Here is an 18,313-nt window from a genome sequence, read left to right as displayed (position 1 = left end):
TTTCAGATTGTGTCCAGCTGGAGACTGTGAACAAAAGGCCTGACTTATCCTTCACCCAAAAGTAGACTGCTTTTACTCTAGGCCAGGACCACCTGTCTTTGCACTAATTTCGTTTCTCCTTTGCTATCTGTTTATCCTCTGAAGAGCTTTCCTTGTAATTATTTTCTAGCTTCATAGCATTGCGATCAGAAAAGATGCTTGTTATTATTTCAATCTTCTTAAATTTACTGAGGCATGCCTTGTTTCCCAACATATGTTCTATCATTGAGAATGTTCCATGAGCACTTGAGAAGAATGTGTATTCTGCTGTTTTTGTATAGAGTGTTCTATATATGTCTATTAAGTCCAACTGGTGTAGCTTTTCATTTAATTCCACTGTTTCCTTGTTGATTTTCTGTCTGGATGATCTATCCATTGATGTGAGTGGAGTGTTTAGGTCCCCTACTATTATTGTGTTATTATTAATATCTCCTTTTAGGTTTGTTAATAGTTGCTTTATCTACTTTGGTGCTTCTGTGTTGGGTACATAGATATTTATAAGTGTTATGTTTTCTTGGTGAAGTGTCCCTTTGATCATCACATACTGCCCTTCTTTGTCTCTGTTTACCTGTCTTATCTTGAAGTCCACTTTGTCTGATATAAGTACGGTGACACCTGCTTTCGTTTGCTGTTAGCCAGAGTACTGTCTTCCATCCCTTCACCCTGAGCTTGTGTTTGTCATCGGAGCTGAGATGTGTTTCCTGGAGGCAGCATATTGTTGAATCTTGATCTTTAATCCATCTCGCCACTCTGTGTCTTTTTATTGGATAATTCAATCCATTTACATTTTGGGTGATTATCAATATATGAGGGCTTATTGCTGCCGTTTTATCACTTGTTTTCTGTTTCTCCTGCATTTCCTTTGTTTCTCATCCATGTGTTTTGGTCTACCAGTTGAGTTATGTAGTTTTTTTATGTTGGGTTTCTTTGTTTTTTCCTTATTTATTATTTGTTTCTCTGTTCTACTTATTTGTTTAGTGGTTACACTGAGGTTTGCATGCAAAATCTCGTAGATAAGAGAGCCCATTTTCTGATGGACTTTTATTTCCTTAGACTAAACAGATTCAGTCCCCTCCTCTTCCCCTTCTATGTTGTTTTGTCACATCTTATTCCATCTTGTGTTGTGAGTTTGTGATTAAAATGACAAGATTATCTTTGTTTTTGATGTTTTCCTTCCCTCTATCTTTAATGTTATACTTGAGTATTTGCTAACCTGTTCTGATGTATAGCTACAATTTTCTGATTTTGTCTACCTATTTATCTCTTTAATCTGTGCTTTATAACCCCTTTCTCCCTTTTTTTTTCAAGTATGAGGGCCTTCTTGAGGATTTCTTGTAGAGGGGAGTCTTGTGGCTATGAACTACCTTAGCTTTGTTTATCTGCGAAAGTTTTTATTTCTCCTTCATATCTGAAGGATATTTTCACTGGATAGAGTGTTCTTGGCTGAAAGTTTTTGTCCTTCAAAGATTTCAATATGTCATTCCAGTCTCTCCTAGCTGTAAGGTTTCTGCAGAGAAATCCACTGAAGACCTGATAGGGGTCTTTTTGTAGGTTATTTTCTTCTGCCTTGCTGCCCTTACTATTTTTTCTTTGTCATTCACTTTTGCCAATTTCACTACTATATGCCTTGCTGTAGGTCTTTTTACATTGACATATTTAGGAGATCTGATAGTGTCTTTCACATGGATTTCCATCTCCTTCCCCAGGTTTGGGAAGTTCTTTGATATTATTTCTTTGAACAAACTTTCTGCTCCATTCTCCTTCTCTTCTTCCTCTGGAATACCTGTAATTCTTATGTTGCATTTCCTAATTGAGTAGGATATTTCTCTCAGGCTTTCTTTGTTTCTTTTTAGTCTTAGTTCTCTCTCCTCCTCTATCTGGAGCATTTCAATATGTCTGTCCTTGATTATGCTGATTCGCTCATCTATGATGTCCACTTGAGTGTTCAGGGAATCCATATTTTGTGTTATCTCATCTGTTGTGCCTTTCATCTCCAATATTTCTGATTGGCTCTTCTTTATAGTTTCAATCTCTTTTGTGAAGTAGCTCCTGAACTTATTGAATTGTTTCTCTACATTCTCTTTTAACTTGTTGAGTTTTTTGATAACTATTTTGAATTCTTTGCACTTAGATTACATATTTCTGTGTCTTCAGGACTGATTTTTGGGTACTTGTAATTTTCTCTCTGATCTGAAGATTTAATGTAATTTTTGATATTGCTAGAGGGCATGGCTTTGTTCCTTTGTATTGTGGTATTATTTGGTCACAGTTACCACTTATTGTCACTGGGTGGGGGTCAAGAGCTGTATATTCTGAGCCATGTGTGTTTCATCAGGGTCCCAGGCATTGGAGCTGGTGCTGGGCAGGTGGGGGGAGGTGTGCTTTCTTCTTCATGCTCTCGGGGTTTTCTCTCTCTGCCCTCACTATCTGCTCTCCTGGGGTGTTGGCTTGATGAAGTCACTCCCTTGATAGCTTTCACCTTGGTAGGGGCTTTCCCCTAGGTGATGAGGGACCTCTGAGATCTTTGATGTTCCTGCAAATGGATTCACCCTGCCCCCTTCCTTCCCACTTGGAGACCACATGCAGTTCCAGATTGCAGTCTTTTGGGGAAGGAGTGAAGTTTTCTCTTACCCCATTCCACCTTCTCTGAGGGGGGCTTCTGCCTCTCCACCCTCCAACCTATGGCTGTGTGGGTGTCTCAGATGTCTTTTGTGTTGTATGGTTGTCCTCTGTTGGAGTATGAATGTCTTTTTCATTGTATTGTGGAGGCGAGCGCTTGCCGGGAGAGCTCACTCTGCCATGATGCTGGTGTCATTCCTGAAGAAAAAGCTTTCCTCCACTTCTCACATTCCTGGCTACTCTTGGAGAGTGTAAACATTTAACTTAAAAAGAACTAGAAACACACACATCCACCTGAACAACTTTTATAAATAGAAAATCTGCCTTTCAGAATAAATCCTAAGGACCTATTTTGGCTGGGTAATTGCAAAGGAATCTGAGTGGATAGATCCTGGAAAACCTTTGAAAGAATACAAAAATGTCCTCACTTTGAGGGTTAAAGTTTTACTCCTATAAGGAATTTGGGGAACCAAATAAAAATAGAAGAATAGATCAGGAGTGCCCACTCAAATTCCTGGCTCTTCTGGGAGGAACCTTCTCAAATGCCTTGCAGTGGGCACCCCAAATGCATTTCTCTGAGAACACAGTGATGTTGTTAGAAGGTGATCCATATGCCTATCTCTCTGTGTATATTTATACGTGAATTAATATGTATGTATAATGTACATATGTAGTTCTGATGATCAAACATGTTAATGTGTGTAAAACTCTGACAAAAAGTACACATTCTTTATACTTAATCTTTCAGTAAACTTTCTATGAGGTAGCCGCTATATCCATTTTATAGGTGAAGAAATTGAAGCTCAGAGAAATTAAGTCATTTTCTCAAAATCACACTGCTGGTGAGTGACAGAGCTAGAATTCAAACCCATGTTTGTTTGACTCCAAAGCTCATGCTTGTTCTACACGTCATTTGCTTGAACTACATTGTGGCTGATTGCTCCCTAATCTAATCTAAATCTGTATCCCAGACCTATTTCTCTAGCTCCAGATTCAGGCATTAAATTGCCTACTTGAAATGTCCAAACTCCACATAGCCTTAAATGAACTCCTTTTCTTACTCCACAAAGCTCTTCCTTTCCTGTGCTGGCTATCTTGATGACCTATTCCTAACCCAGTGTCCAAGCTATACACCTGGAGTTTTCTTAGACCCCTTCAACTTCCTTACCCCCATATTCAATTGGTTACCACTTCTGTAATGTTTCTTGTGCTGCTCTTCCTCTCTGTATTTCTTTCTGCAGCTTCTATTTATGAACCCTCTCATGGAAAACTACAATAGTCTCATAACTGGTCTTTCTTCCTACTCCCATCTAATTTGTCATATGCACTTGAGGAAATTCCACTCTGATTACCTTATTTCATTTCTTACAGTCTTTTGATGTTGCCTATAGGATAAAGTATGAATTTGCTAACATACTACACATGACTTCTGTTGTCTGGCTCTTGCCCACTGTCCAGCTTCAACACATGACCCTTCCCCACTAATACTCTATGCTCTACCAAAGCCCAAATCTTTTAATTCCCTGGTTGTTTCCTATTATCTTACATTTTTATGCTGTTCTCTCAGGCTAGACTACTCTTCCTAATCTGGTAAACTCCAACTCATCCTTCAAGATCTTCCTTAAATATATGCACTTATACAGCCTCCCTGGTCCATCAAGCAGAGCTGATTCCTCCATTCTTTTGGTCATTTTTGTGTTCAGTTTTCTACATTGTGATCTTTTGTTTACATGTCTGTCATGGGCACTACAATTTATGTGGCTTATTTGGGAGTATATACCCTTTATTTTTATATTTATAGCAGTCTCTATCATTTTAACTATATGCACTTATTATTTGCTATTTTTCTTGTTTATTTACTTGTCTGTGTATGTTTATATTGTTTTTGTCTTGTTTGCTGCTGTGTTCAAATGCCTAGAATAGTGTTTGGCATATGGTAGGTATTCAATAAATATCTACTGAATTGATAAATTAATTCAACAAAATATAGTTGAAGACGTTTATCAGGGCACTCTGATGATTCATATGTATATGATATATGTAAGTATAGAAAATATGTCACATATATCATATATATGATAAGATATTTGTCTTACAATTTAATTTAATTATAGAATTTCCTGCTATTGGAGAGAATTATAGAGTCGTTCATAATCTCTGGGACAAAAATGAGTATAGAAAACTTAGAGAGCAAGAATGGGTCCATAATGATGGTGAAAAGGAGAGACTAACAAGAAAATGTTGACTTTCTATGTGGAGGTAGAATTTGAGATGTAAAGAATGGGAAGCACTTTTACAGGGTCAGAGCCAATATAAACTAGATTGTTGACTTTGCTTTGCTTATAAAATTTGTTATGACCATTGATTTTCTTTTTTATTTCCTCATGGCATGGTGCTTTGTATCTTGGATGGCTACTCTATTGATATGGTTAATGTTGTTTTGCTACTGTCGAAATGTGAGAGCAGCAGTCATGTAATGGATACATAGTCAGGTTCCAGGACTGTGCCCATGTGCAGGGTTGCTGTTGGGGGAATTCTTTTTTTTTTTTTTTAAGATTTTATTTTTTTACTTTTTCTCCCCAAAGCCCCCCAGTACATAGTTGTATATTCTTAGCTGTGGGTCCTTCTAGTTGTGGCACGTGGGATGCAGCCTCAGCGTGGTTTGATGAGCAGTGCCGTGTCCGCGCCCAGGATTCAAATCAACGAAACACTGGGCCACCTGCAGTGGAGCACGTGAACTTAACCACTCGGCCACGGGGCCGGCCCCTGGGGGAATTCTTGATAGACCTTTCTGCTCTAGGGGCTGTACAGCAAATCACTGGGTAATTGTCAGCACTGTGGCAATCCCTCGTCTGGGAAACTTCTATAGTCATATTGTTTGGCTGCCACTTCAGAGCTTGCGGCTGTGGACAAAGTCTGCTAAACCATCACTTTAAGATACCTCAAGAGACTGTACAATTTCCACCATTTCCTGTGAAATGCTCCAGTTTGGGTTTATTTAGAAATAATGAAGAAGCATTGAATTGTCATACCAGTCATAAGGAGACCACAGAGATTGCTACATTTAGCTATCAGCATTATTGATTTCCACCATTCAAAATGTCCTTTACCTTTTAAAAATCTCTGTGTTGTTTGTTTGCATGTGTTTTGGTATAAGTAATAAAGATCTAAAAAAATCGTAAAGACACAAAAAACAGTATTTTCCTCAGTGTAATGCCTCTAAAAGTTTACTTAATTTCAACATTTTTCTCTAAATATTTATCATTTAAATTTTAGTCTTAAGTTGATATCTAGTTGCTATTTGCCAAAAATACTGAAATTCCAGGACACTTGAATGTCTGGTGGTGGCAGTAAGAAAAAGTGTTCAGAATTGGCTTTGAATAAATATTTGTTGAATAAATAAAATTGGAATAATCCTGGAAAATCAGGATTTTAGGGTTATCATATCACTATCCCATGCATAAGTTAGTGGTCTTTAATCTTTGGGAGGTTACAGATTCCTTTGAAAATTTGGTAAGTTAGGGATTTCCTCATTATCTCAAAAAACAAAACAGAGACAATAAGAAAACCCTGAAGCCTGTTCATAGCCCCCATGGCACAGATGACCTTATACAGAAAATTTTATTACATAAATGTGTTAGCTACAAGGAACCAGGAGAACTATGGTGATTTATTTAAGAATAGTTTTTTAAAATGTTTATAATAGTTGCTGTGTACTAGGTCCACTTTCTCGCCTGGTGTGTGATCTCATAGAGCATATAGTCCAGAGAGAAATGCAGATAACTAAGAGTCTTAAGTACTATTAGAGAACATAGAAAGACCATTTAACCCAAACGGCTGTATCTGCTGTGGGGTTGAATAATGCCAATAAATTGAGATCTTGAGGATGAGGGCTAGTTGTGTTTTGTTGTAGGCACAGGGAAAGACAATATCAATGGCTTTAGATGAGATAGAATATTTAAGGGGCAGGAGGATGGTTGAGAGGACAGTGGCAGTAGAGGAAGCTGAAGCCAGGAGTCAGATTAAGAATGTTATTAAAAACTATGCTAAGGAGTTTATACTTTGCACTTCATGCATGGAACAGATGACTTTAAAGCAAATCAGTGACGTGAATAATTTGTATTTTAGAATAATTATTGACTCTGGGCAATGAATTTGAGGAAAAGGAAGACAAAATTAGAGGGAGAACAATTAATATGCTTTTTCAATAATCCAGTGCATGATCATGGTGGCTTGAGTTCGGGCTGGAGAGATAGACCATAAATAGGACATTAGATTTGACTGGATTTGGATCTAAGGGAGAGGGAGGAGTCAAGAATGATTCCTTGATTTTTGTCTTGGGCAACCTGATGGATGGTTGTGAAATACAGAGCTTAAAAGGAAGAGCGGTGGTGGGGAAGAAAAGGAGATAGAGTCCAATTTTCGACACTGTGAGTTTGAAGTGCCTGTGGGAAATCTTTGAGATATCTGGGAGGCAGCTGGGTATATGGGTCCAAAGTTCAGAAGGAAAATTGGACCATAAGGAAACAATTAGGATTCATCAGTTGTTCTTAAATTCCTTTCTACCTTTACACACCTGAGGAAGAATATAAAACCCTCACACCCATAAAAGTAACTCAACTTAGCAATGATTCTCATTGTATCTCTGAGAAAGCTCTTTACGTCATAGCTCTCTTATTTCGTTCGGGTCTCTGTTCATTGTTACATCATCAAATAGCCTGCCTCATACTACCCTATAAAAAATAACACCCACTCTGGTCATTCCCTTTTCCATTTAAAACACCTTATTGTTCTTCATACCACTTATTGCCCCCTAACACACACATATTTGTTTATTGGATTATTGTTCCTTCCATTAGACTGTAACTCCCTGAGACAGGAATTTTGTCTTTTTTGTTCAGTAATCCATTCACAAGGTCTAGAATATTCCTGACACATATTGGGAACCTAATACAGGTTTTAAGTAAGTTATTTTTAACATGATGAAGGATATATAAATAGCATATTGGGGTCAGAGGATGTGAAATTTGAAAGCTCTTCTCTAAATATTTTGGTTCAGCTCTCTAACCAAGGATGCCCTCCTGTACTCTGCCTCCATCCATAGATTTGAGAATCATTATTAGGGATACTAATTGGAGCCATAGGAGTTGATGTCATTGCTAGGGAGAGTATATAGAGTAAGGAGAGAAGCATGTAAAGGTAAGAGTGAGAAAGACCAATGTTCAAGGGGAAGGCAGAAGATGATGATTCCACAAACAATGAAGCAATAGCCAGAGAGGTAAGAAGAAAACCAGAATATGCTATATCAAGGAAGTTCAGAGACAGTATGAAAAAGAGGGTTAGGTCAGTAGTCTCTAATACTGCTAAGAATGGAGTCTAATGCAGGATTTTTTGTCTTTTGCAACAATGAGCTCATGGATGACCTTGGTAAGTTTCAGTAGAGTGATGTGTTGAAAGCAAGGAAGTGAAAACGTCTGCAATAGATAAAAATGAGACACTGTGAGGTTTATGGAAGGATAGTTTAAGGTGGAAAATACTTAAGTATATTTAAGTGCTCATTGCAGAAAGCCAATAGGAGGGAAAGGTTGATGATACAAGAGAGATGAGGATAATCCATATTACAAGGCTAAGAAGTATGGAGGGGGTGGGTTTATAAGACACATGACAGATTAGCCTTAGGTAAGAGGAGGCATATTTTTCTGTTGTAAGAGCAAGGAAGGTTGAAGATGCAGTTGACTCTTTAGATTTGGTGATAAGAAGTTGAGATAGCAATAATCTAAGAATTTCTTCTTCCTCTCGGTGAAGTAGGGGACAAGGTCATTTGCTGAGAGTGAGCATTTAGATGGTGAGTTTGAATGCTTGAGGAGACTGAGTTTCTACATAAATGGCAGAAAGAGAGGTGCCTAGAACTACAAGTGAATTTCCAAGCCACTTTGAGAACCCAGTTGAGGTTGGTGATGAAGAATTGGAGTGGCACCATTCCTCTAGGTTGTATAATTATCTTTAGTAATTATGAAAAGTAAGGCATAGAGAGGTAACATAGCTTGTTTAAAGCTACACACCTCTCCAGTGGCATATTCAGATTTTAAGATCAAACCTAAGTCTGTCTAGCTCCAGACACTTTAAAATATTAGGCCATTCTAGTAGCAACAATATCTGATAATTATTTAAAAATTGAGTTTTTTCTCAGATCAGGCTCAGCATGGACATTGGAGTGTCCTTCCAAAAACCGAAGCTAGATAAAACTCCCTTCTGATACTGCAGAGCCAATCAGAGTGTGCCTACGTAAGGGGGATGATGTGGAGAGCCAAAGCTGCATTCATATAGAGAGGCATCAACTCTGGCAATCAGGAGCTACTACTAATGTTTAGCAGAGGTGTATGAGAGAAAAACAAGATTTAGTGATACAGTTGACCAAGAGTAGTTACTTACAGTCTCTATACTAAGCAATTAGAGATAGAATGATTGAGCATGTGCTTCAGGTAATAATAAAAATAATCATTCTGACTTAGATCAGAATAGGGGACAACAGCAGGAGACACAGAGAAGAGGCCTGAAAAAGAGAAGAACCAAACCCAAGAGAGAGGTGTCCTTTAACTACATGTGTGTGGCTAGGGGCTTAACTAATTCCTTAGTGGATGGGGAAGTGAATAGAAAAATCACACTTAATGTTATTTGTGGCTTGTATATTTGTGTGTTTCTGTGTGTGCACCTAAGATGACTTTTCAGAATGCTCAACTTTATTGTATAGGCTTAGTCACTTAAAATCTTTTTCCTTTTTGTTTTTGTAAGATTTCTGAATAGATACTCTTTTGGATAGTGTCCTATGTAAGTGTTTAGACAAGTTTGACTTCAATCAATAAATGTGGTCAAAATTTTGTTTATAGGTTTATAACATCATTTTTTAAAAGTTAGAAAGTTAAACTGTGGAAAAACATTTGCTGAAATATTGCACAAAGGTTAAAAATACTCAACATGTAAAGATCTTGTATAAACTGATAAGAAGCACTAAAATAATCATAGAGAAAAAGGTAGAGGACATGAACTGGTACTTCACAGAAAGAGAGATAAATGGCTAGTAAACATGAAAAGAAGCTACTCTCGCTAGTAATCAAAGAAACTAATTTTCGCTAAGTGTCAAATGGTAGCAGGATTCTTCAAACAAGCAATTAATTCATTACTTTTTAAAAAAGATATGGTGATATCAAACAAAAGACATACTGAAAATGCATTCTGAAAATTTAAAAAATGTTGATGTGTGATACATATGATACATTTACCCTTTAAGTCAACATGGATTGGAAAAATATCATCACTAATTTTCAGTGAGTCTTTTATATTCCCATACTGCTGTTGTAAATATGAATTTGTACATTTTTCTGATAAATTCTATCTCAAGAAATGTTTAGAATTATGGTGAAAGATTTACATACTGAAATGTACATAGCACCGTAGCTGAGGCATATTTCTATGTGGAAGACTGGCAGAGAGGTATGCTATAATAAGAATCACACAGATGGACCATTGTCATTTTCTCTGACCCAGCTTCTTAACTGTGAAAACCTCCCAGGCAACCTTTTGAACGCCTTAGATCTGAGAAGGGTTTACTCGTAAGACGGGTTGTGTCCTCAAAAAAGGGATTTATTACGTTCAGAGGGAAAGACACTCAAATTGGATTTGATGGCTGTCCAATGCCTCTGCTTTCTTAGCAGATGCCATCATACATCTGAGCAGCACACTCCAAGCAGGGACCTTTATTCTCATGTTCCAAGGATACAATTAAAACATTGCTTGATTCTTAATTATAAGCAAAAGAAACCTACTGACAGATTTAAGCAGAAAGATTTTGAGTAAAATATTGGACAGAAGTCTAAGCTCAGAAACATGAAGGAATGATGAAGACTAGATAGTTCTCAGGACTCCAGCCAAATCCTGCACAGAAAGAGTCTGATGCAGATACTGAATCCTGGGTTTCCTGCCTCCACAAATGCTGCCCTTGAAAAATGGATATTGCTGCCACGGTTACTCTACCACACAAATAGTTTCCCTACTGTTTCACTTTTAAAAGCATTATTAGTTTTGATTCAAAAACCTGGGGCTGGTACAGATAATGGATGAAACTTTGTCATGTGTCTGCATCCTAGCAACAGAGGAGGCTTGGAGTCATGAGAATCTGTTTTGTGGCTTCAAATTGTAGAAGATGAGTTCTGCCTCCCACTAAAATTCATATGGTGGGGAGTGCTCCAAAAGAGACTGGTTTATTATTAAAAAATCCCCAAAAGCAAAAGGCCAAAAAAGAAAAAAAACCTAGCAAGAACCTACTGAACAAAAGGCATATTAAAAATGTACATTGGAAAATGTTATTAAATGTTGAAAAATATTAGCAAACATTCAGAATCTGCTTAAATTTTTATAAAATTCAGATGGAAGGAGAAAGGAGAATAGTGAAATAACGCTAGTTTATTTTTTTCATTCAGGCAAATCAAGAAATATTACTTAATTGATAATATTGATAAATTAAGAAATATAGTCTTGAACATGGTGTTTAAAAATTGCAGAGAAGGACCACAAAATTAAGTGAATAAAATGATAAAAACAACCTTTAAAGAACCCCACAAAACAGAAAATAAATTACAAGAGCAAGAACAATCATAACTATAATAAAAATAAATGTACTAGGAACAAAACCAAAACAAAAATTCACAGAATGGATGAAAAATACTAAATTCAAGGAAATTAAGAGGAATATAGTGTATAATTAAAAGTTTAGGCTCTGGAGTGTCCCTGTTTTGGTTTTAAAATCAATTCTGCAACTTAATAGCTATGGGACCTTGGGAAAGTTACTTAAAGATATTATGCTTCAGTTTTATCACTTGTAAAATGGTATGCAAAGCACATCAAAGGAAAACTGACTCAGAGGAAAATTCATGAACTTAAATACATTCCAAAAAAGAAAAAATAATGAAAATGGATAAATCGAGTCTTTAATTCAAGAAGTTGAGAATGGGAAAATACCCCCCCCCCCCAAAAAAAAGGATTAATAAAGATACGTAGAGAAATTAATGAGCTACAAAATGTAAGAAAGTAAAAATAATCTAATCAATAAATAAAATGGAACTGGCTATTTAGAAAAGAAAAAACTGAAATAGATGAATTTGTATACTCTAATTTTTAAAAGTGTATTGTAGTAGAATGTAGAAAATTCATATGCAGAAAAATATAGTCACAGTTAAAAGGTAAACTGGTAAAACAAAATTTGCACACATGCTGAAAAGTGTTAATTTCTTTAATATTCAGATTTTTTAGAAATCAACAAGAAAAACCTGAAAAAGTCCAGTGAAAAATAGGTAAAAGACGTGAATATACAATTTTCAGAGGAAATACAAGGATTTGAGGACTCAGAGTGGATAGCTTGGTCAAGAATCATCCATAACAGAATAATGCTTTAATAAAACTTTTATTTTTTTCTGGCTGGGTGGGCTACATATTGTAGAAATCTGGATACCAACCCAGGAAACTTCTGTGACAGTAGCCATCATTGAAACATCTATTCTATGGGAAGTATGAATGTCTGAGACAAAGCAACTCATAATGAAGCTCTCTGAATTTCAGGGAGATTATCTCACTCCACAATGCATGTATTTAACCTACCTATGCAATAAATATTAATAAATACATCCATAATCTAAGAAACTGGGTGAGACAGATGAAATGAAAGGGGCAAAATCAGATTAAATGTAAATAGCAGAAATATATAAGGAACTTTACTGTCTATATTGCTATTTTATAGGCTTTGTATCATGGGCCAAATTTGAGAGCAGTTATAAACATGTACTGCAGACTAATTCATCGTATTAGATATCGACTTGGTCTCTGGAGGACAAGACAAATAATAAACCTTTCAGAGATAGAGGAATGGATGGACAGAAAAAAATGTAAGTGATGCAGACTTTCTGATTTGATTTTAGGTTTGGAATTAATTTAACCATTGAAATTTTATGTATATTTCACATATAGTTACTCGTAGGCACCAAAGGTAGACCATATTTTATATTGCTGTAAGCTATTTGCATTTTAAGGTGACATATTGTATATTTGGATTCATTTATTAGGATCCTGTGTTTATAAGCACCAGAAAACTCATCGTGGCTAACCAAAGAAAGAAGGAAATTTAAAAGAAAGATATAGGAAAGATAACTAAAGTATCAGATTTCAGACAGAACTCAAAGCTAAGCTGCTTCAGAGATCTAAGGAGTAAAAAATAAAGGACAATCTCTACTTGCTTCTGGGGGATAGATAAGCTAGTATCACCTTAAGACCTTTTGTTCTCGTGCTTTGAATTCAAATTCCAGGAAGACATCACTTGATTGGTTTAGCTTGAGTCATGTGTCCAATACTTTGCCATGGGAGGTCAGAGAGCTTTACTTGGGCATTGCACAGAGGCTATATCCATTGGGGGAGGAGTAACTCCCCCAAGTAAAACTACAAAACAGAAGAACAGCTAATGGACACTGAGAAGATTAAAAAACAGATATCCATTATGTGTTGCTTATTAGTGTTCAAATTCTACCCACAAAACTAGTTCCTCAATTTATATCTTAAGTTTCTGAGATGTTGATTTCTATTATATTTAGTGAACTCTGTGTTGCTTAGGATTAAGATAGATACTACAGCCAGTTTCTTGATTAGAAAATAATAAATGAGGAATTCTGGTTTCTGCTTCCACATGTATGGAGCTTGGAAGTCACAAGTCCATTGTAACAGGTAAAAAAGCTAAATGGCCTAAAAAAATCAACAACTCTTCTTGGATCAATAAGAGAGAGGAGGACCCAGGGCAAACTGCTGCCCCCAAGATTGAGAGAGACACACATGTATACAGGGAGTCACAGCTTACCAGAGCAGAGACTCTTGAGCAGAAACTAATGTGGGAACCAGGGCCAGGTAGGAAAAATGAACTGTAATTCACAGATGGCTAGAGGCTCAGTGAAGATGATTCTGAGTGTTAAAAACTCCAGGAAGATCCAGTCATAGAGCGACCACCTCTGTATTGTGATATTTATCTCCAGGAGCTTGACCAGATTCCCACAGTATATATCTGAGAAACAATTTTGAAATATGCCAGAGTACTCTTTTCTTAACAAGCCCTGCCTTCAAGGGAAACTAGTTAACCAGAGCCTAACTGGCTGGGGTATTATTAGAGCCTACCTGACGTAGGGAAGGAAAATACCCAACTCTAGTCTACTCTGGCCATCCTGTCCCACCTAAGCAGAGAGAAAAAAATTGAGAACCATTTGTAAGCTCACAGTCCAGAGACATAGGCTCACTAAGAGAATGAGATCTAATCACAGGACTATAGAACACTTCCCCCTCAACACATACTTTATCCCCATATTACTAAAGGTCTATTTACAGTAGTTGCTTTTACCCAACATGTCATGTCTGCCTATGCAGAAAAAAATTTCAAGGTATACCAAAAGGCAAGAAACACAAGTTGAAGAGATAAAGCAAGCATCAGCATCAGACATGGCAGGGATGCTGGAATTATTAGACTGGGATTTAAAACAACTATGATCAATATGCTAAGGGCTCTGATGGATATAGTAGGCAGCATGCAAAAAGAGATGGGCAGTGTAAGCAGAGAGATGAAAATCCTAAGAAAGAACCAAAAAGAAATGCTAGAGATACAAAACACTGTAACAGAAATGAAGAATGTCTTTGATGGGATTATTAGTAGATTGGACGTGGCTGAGGAAAGAATCTCTGAGCTAGAAGATATATCAACAGAAGCCTTGAAAACTGAAAAGCAAAGAGAACAAAAACTGAAAAAAAAAAGAACAAAATATCCAGGGACTGTGGGACAACGGTAGAGGAGGAACATAGGTGTATTGGGAGTACCAGAAGGAGAAGAAAGAGAGAAAAGAACAGAAGAAATATTTGAAACAGTAATGACAGAATTTCCCCAAATTAATCTTAGACACCACACCACATATCCAGGAAGTTCAGAGAACACCAAGCAGAATAAACTCCAAATAACTACACCTAGGCATGTCATCTTCAAACTACAGAAAACCAAAGATAAAGAAAAAATTTTGAAAGAACCTAGATGGAAAAACACCTTGCCTATAGAGGAATAAAGGAAAGAATTGCCTTTGACTTATCAGAATCCATGCAAGAAGAATGGAGTAAAATGTTTAGTGTTGAGAGAAAAACACCACCAACATGGAATTCTGTACCCTGTAAAATTATCCTTCAAAAATGAAGGACTTTCTTAGATGGGCAAGAATTGGGTGGAATTTGTTGCTAGTAGGTCTGCCTTGCAAAAAATATTAAAAGAAGTTTTTTAGAGAGAAGGAAAATAACATAGGTCAGAAATTTAGATCTACGTAAAGTTAAGAAGAGCGCTGAGGAAGAAATAAGAGGGTAAAATAAAACTTTTAATTTTCATATTCCTAAGTGATCTAACAGATAACAGTTTCTTCAAAATAATACTAACAATGTACTCAATTATCCATGGTTACGCATATAGCTTATTTTGCTTGTATATGCTAACATATCTATGCTTATGTATACTTATGTATAAGTGAAGTGAATGGCAGCAATTATACAAGGGATGGGAGGGAGGAATTAAGATTTTTTGTTATTGTAAAGTATCACATGACCCATGAAGTGGCATAGTGTTATTTGAAAGTGGACTTGGATTAGCTGTAAACATACATTGCAAACTCTACAGCAACCACTACAAAAAGTAAAAGAAGTATAACAGATATGCTATGAAAGGGGAGAAAATGGAATCATATAAAATGCTCAATTAAAACTACAAAAGTCAGATTGAGAGCTTGGCTCAAGATAGCAGAGTAGGAAGATCCTTTGCTCACCTTCTCCCACGGACATACCAGACTACAACTACATATAGAACTATTACTGAGGATGATCTGAATACTAGCAGAACAGATTTTCCAAACTAATAATATAAATAAAAAGCCACAATGAGATGGGTAAAAGGGGTGGAAAAATGGTCTAGTTAGGACTCAAACCCAGTGCAGTGACCCAAAAAAGGAGGGATATCACAACCGTAGAGGTCCTCCTGGACAAGTGAGGGGCCTGAGCCCCACATCAGCCTCCTCAGCCCAGGGGATCTTGCACAGGAAGACAAGCCCCCATAATGTCTGGCTTTGAAAACCAGTGGGGCTTACATTGAAGAGAGCTGGAGGGCTATAAGAAACCAAGACTCTTATCTTAAAAGGCGCATGCACAAACTCACTCTCTCTGTCACAGCACAGAGGCAGCAGTTTAAAAAGTGCCTGAGTTATATGTGAAGGTGATTCATTGACTAATTTTTGGGCATGTGCCAAAGGGGTAGAGGTTTGTTGCAACATTCTCCGGGGACAGAAGCTCTGGCAGGCACCATTTTTTTTTTAACTCTCCTTTCTAGCTGGCCTGACCCTGGCAAGCACCATTTCTGACACTCTCCATCTACCTTACTAGTACCACTTGCCCCACCCTGGCATTCCCTTGTGTGCCTGCTCTGCCTAGTGCCCCTGCAAAGTGGCCCCAACTCTACCCCACCAGCCCTGGCCAGCCCTGGAGCTCCCACTCTGGGTGCCAGCCCCACACACCAGTGCACCCACAGCAATTGTGGCCCAGTCACAACAGGAGGGCACACACAACCAAGTAGGGGACACACCAGGAGCACCTGACTCTGGTGATCAGACAGAATTATGCCACTGAGTCCCACTGGCACCTTCAACATAAGGCTACCACTTCAGGACCAAGAAACAAAGCTGATCTACCTAATACATAGAAATACAGAGAGTTAGGCAAAATGAGGAGACAAGGGAATATGTTCCAAATGAAAGAACAAGACAAAACCTCAGAAAAAAGAACTAAGTGAAACAGAGTTAAGCACTCTACCAGACAAAGAGTTCAAAGTAATGGTCATGAATATGCTCACTGAACTCAGGAGAAGAATGGATGAACACAGTGAGAACTTCAACAAAGAGGTAGAAAATATAAAAAACAACCAATCAGAGCTGAAGAATACAATAACCGAAATGAAAAACACACTAGAGGGAATCAACAGCAGATTAGATTATACAGAGGAATGGATCAGCAATCTGGAAGAAGAGGTAGTGGAAATCACCCAAGTGGAACAGCAAAAGGAAAAAGAGTAAAAAAATGAGAATCACTTACAGGACCTCTGGAACAACATCAAGCATAATTACATTTGCATTATACAGGTCCCAGAAGGAGAAGAGAGAGAGAGAAAGGAAGAGAAAACCTGTTTGAAGAAATAATGACTGAGGACTTCCCCATGCTGGCAAAGGAAACAGGCATCCAAGTCAGGAAGCACAGAGAATACCAAATAAGATGAACCCAAAGAGGCCCACACCCAGACACATTATAATTAAAATGTCAAAATTTAAAGATAAAGAGTCTTAAAAGCATCAAGAGAAAAACAGCTAATTGTTTTCCTAACTAAAAAACTAAACTAACTAAAATAACAAGGGAACCCCCATAATACTATCAGCTGATTTTTCAGCAGAAATCTTACAGGTCAGAAGGGAGTGGCACAATATATTCAAAGTGCTGAAAGGAAAAAACTTACAACCAAGAATACCCAGCAAGGTTATCGTTCAGAATTGAAGGAGTGATAAAGAATTTCCCAGACAGGAAAAAGCTAAAATTATTCATCACCACTAAATTAGCCTTACAAGAAATATTAAAGGGACTTATTTAAACAGAAAAGAAAAGGTCATAACTCGAAATAAGAAAATAATGAAGGAAAAAACATCACTGGTAATGGCAAATATAGTAAAAGTGGTCAATCAGCCATCCATATGACTAGTTTGAAGGTTAAAAGACAAAAGTAGTAAAATCATCTATATCTACAATAATTAGTTAAGGAATACACAAAATAAAAAGATGTAAAATATGATGTCAGAAACATTAAAAGTAGAGGGAGGAAGTAAAAGTATAGTGCTTTTAGAAAGTATTCAAACTTAAGCAGCCATCAACTTAAAATAGACTTCTATGTACATAGGTTGTTATACATGAACCTCATGGTAACCACAAACCAAAAACCTATAATAGATACAAAAAAATAAAGAAAAGGGAATACAAGCATAGCACTAAAAAAAGGCACCAGATAACAAGGGAAGAGAACAAGAAAAGGAGAAAGAAACAGAGAACTACAAAACAGCCAGAAAGCAATTAAAACAATGGTAATAAATACATACCTATCAATAATTAAATGCAAATGGACTCAATGTTCCAATCAAAAGACATAAGGTGGCTGAATGGATTTAAAAAAGACCCATATATATGCTGCCTACAAGAGACTCACTTCATATCTATCAACACACAGACTGAAAGTGAAGGGATGGGAAAAGATATTCTACGCAAATGGAAATGAAAAGAAGGCTGGGGTAGCAATACTTATATCAGACAAAATAGACTTTAAAACAAAGACAGTGAGAAGAGACAAAGAGGGTATTACATATATCAATCCAACAAGAGGATGTAACACTTGTAAATATCTATGAACTCAACATAAGAGCACCTCAATACATAAAGCAAATATTAACACACATAAAGGGAGAAACTGACAATAATACGATAACAGTAGGGGACTTTAACACCCCGCTTACATCAATGA

At 37.0% G+C, this 18,313-nt stretch overlaps 1 protein-coding gene across 1 annotated transcript in view; it reads left to right on the top strand.

Moving 5' to 3' along the window:
* The window catches only part of IQCM (IQ motif containing M), a 343,964-nt gene that overhangs the window by 142,116 nt on the left and 183,535 nt on the right, over window positions 1-18,313 (top strand). The window contains exon 10 of the mRNA XM_046657520.1: window positions 12,449-12,593. Within this exon, the coding sequence (XP_046513476.1) occupies window positions 12,449-12,593 (145 nt within the window). The remainder of the gene's footprint in view (window positions 1-12,448; window positions 12,594-18,313) is intronic.

Source organism: Equus quagga, chromosome 3, assembly GCF_021613505.1.
Source record: "Equus quagga isolate Etosha38 chromosome 3, UCLA_HA_Equagga_1.0, whole genome shotgun sequence".
Taxonomy (NCBI): Eukaryota; Metazoa; Chordata; class Mammalia; order Perissodactyla; family Equidae; genus Equus; species Equus quagga.
This window is presented reverse-complemented; position numbering and strand designations above follow the sequence as displayed.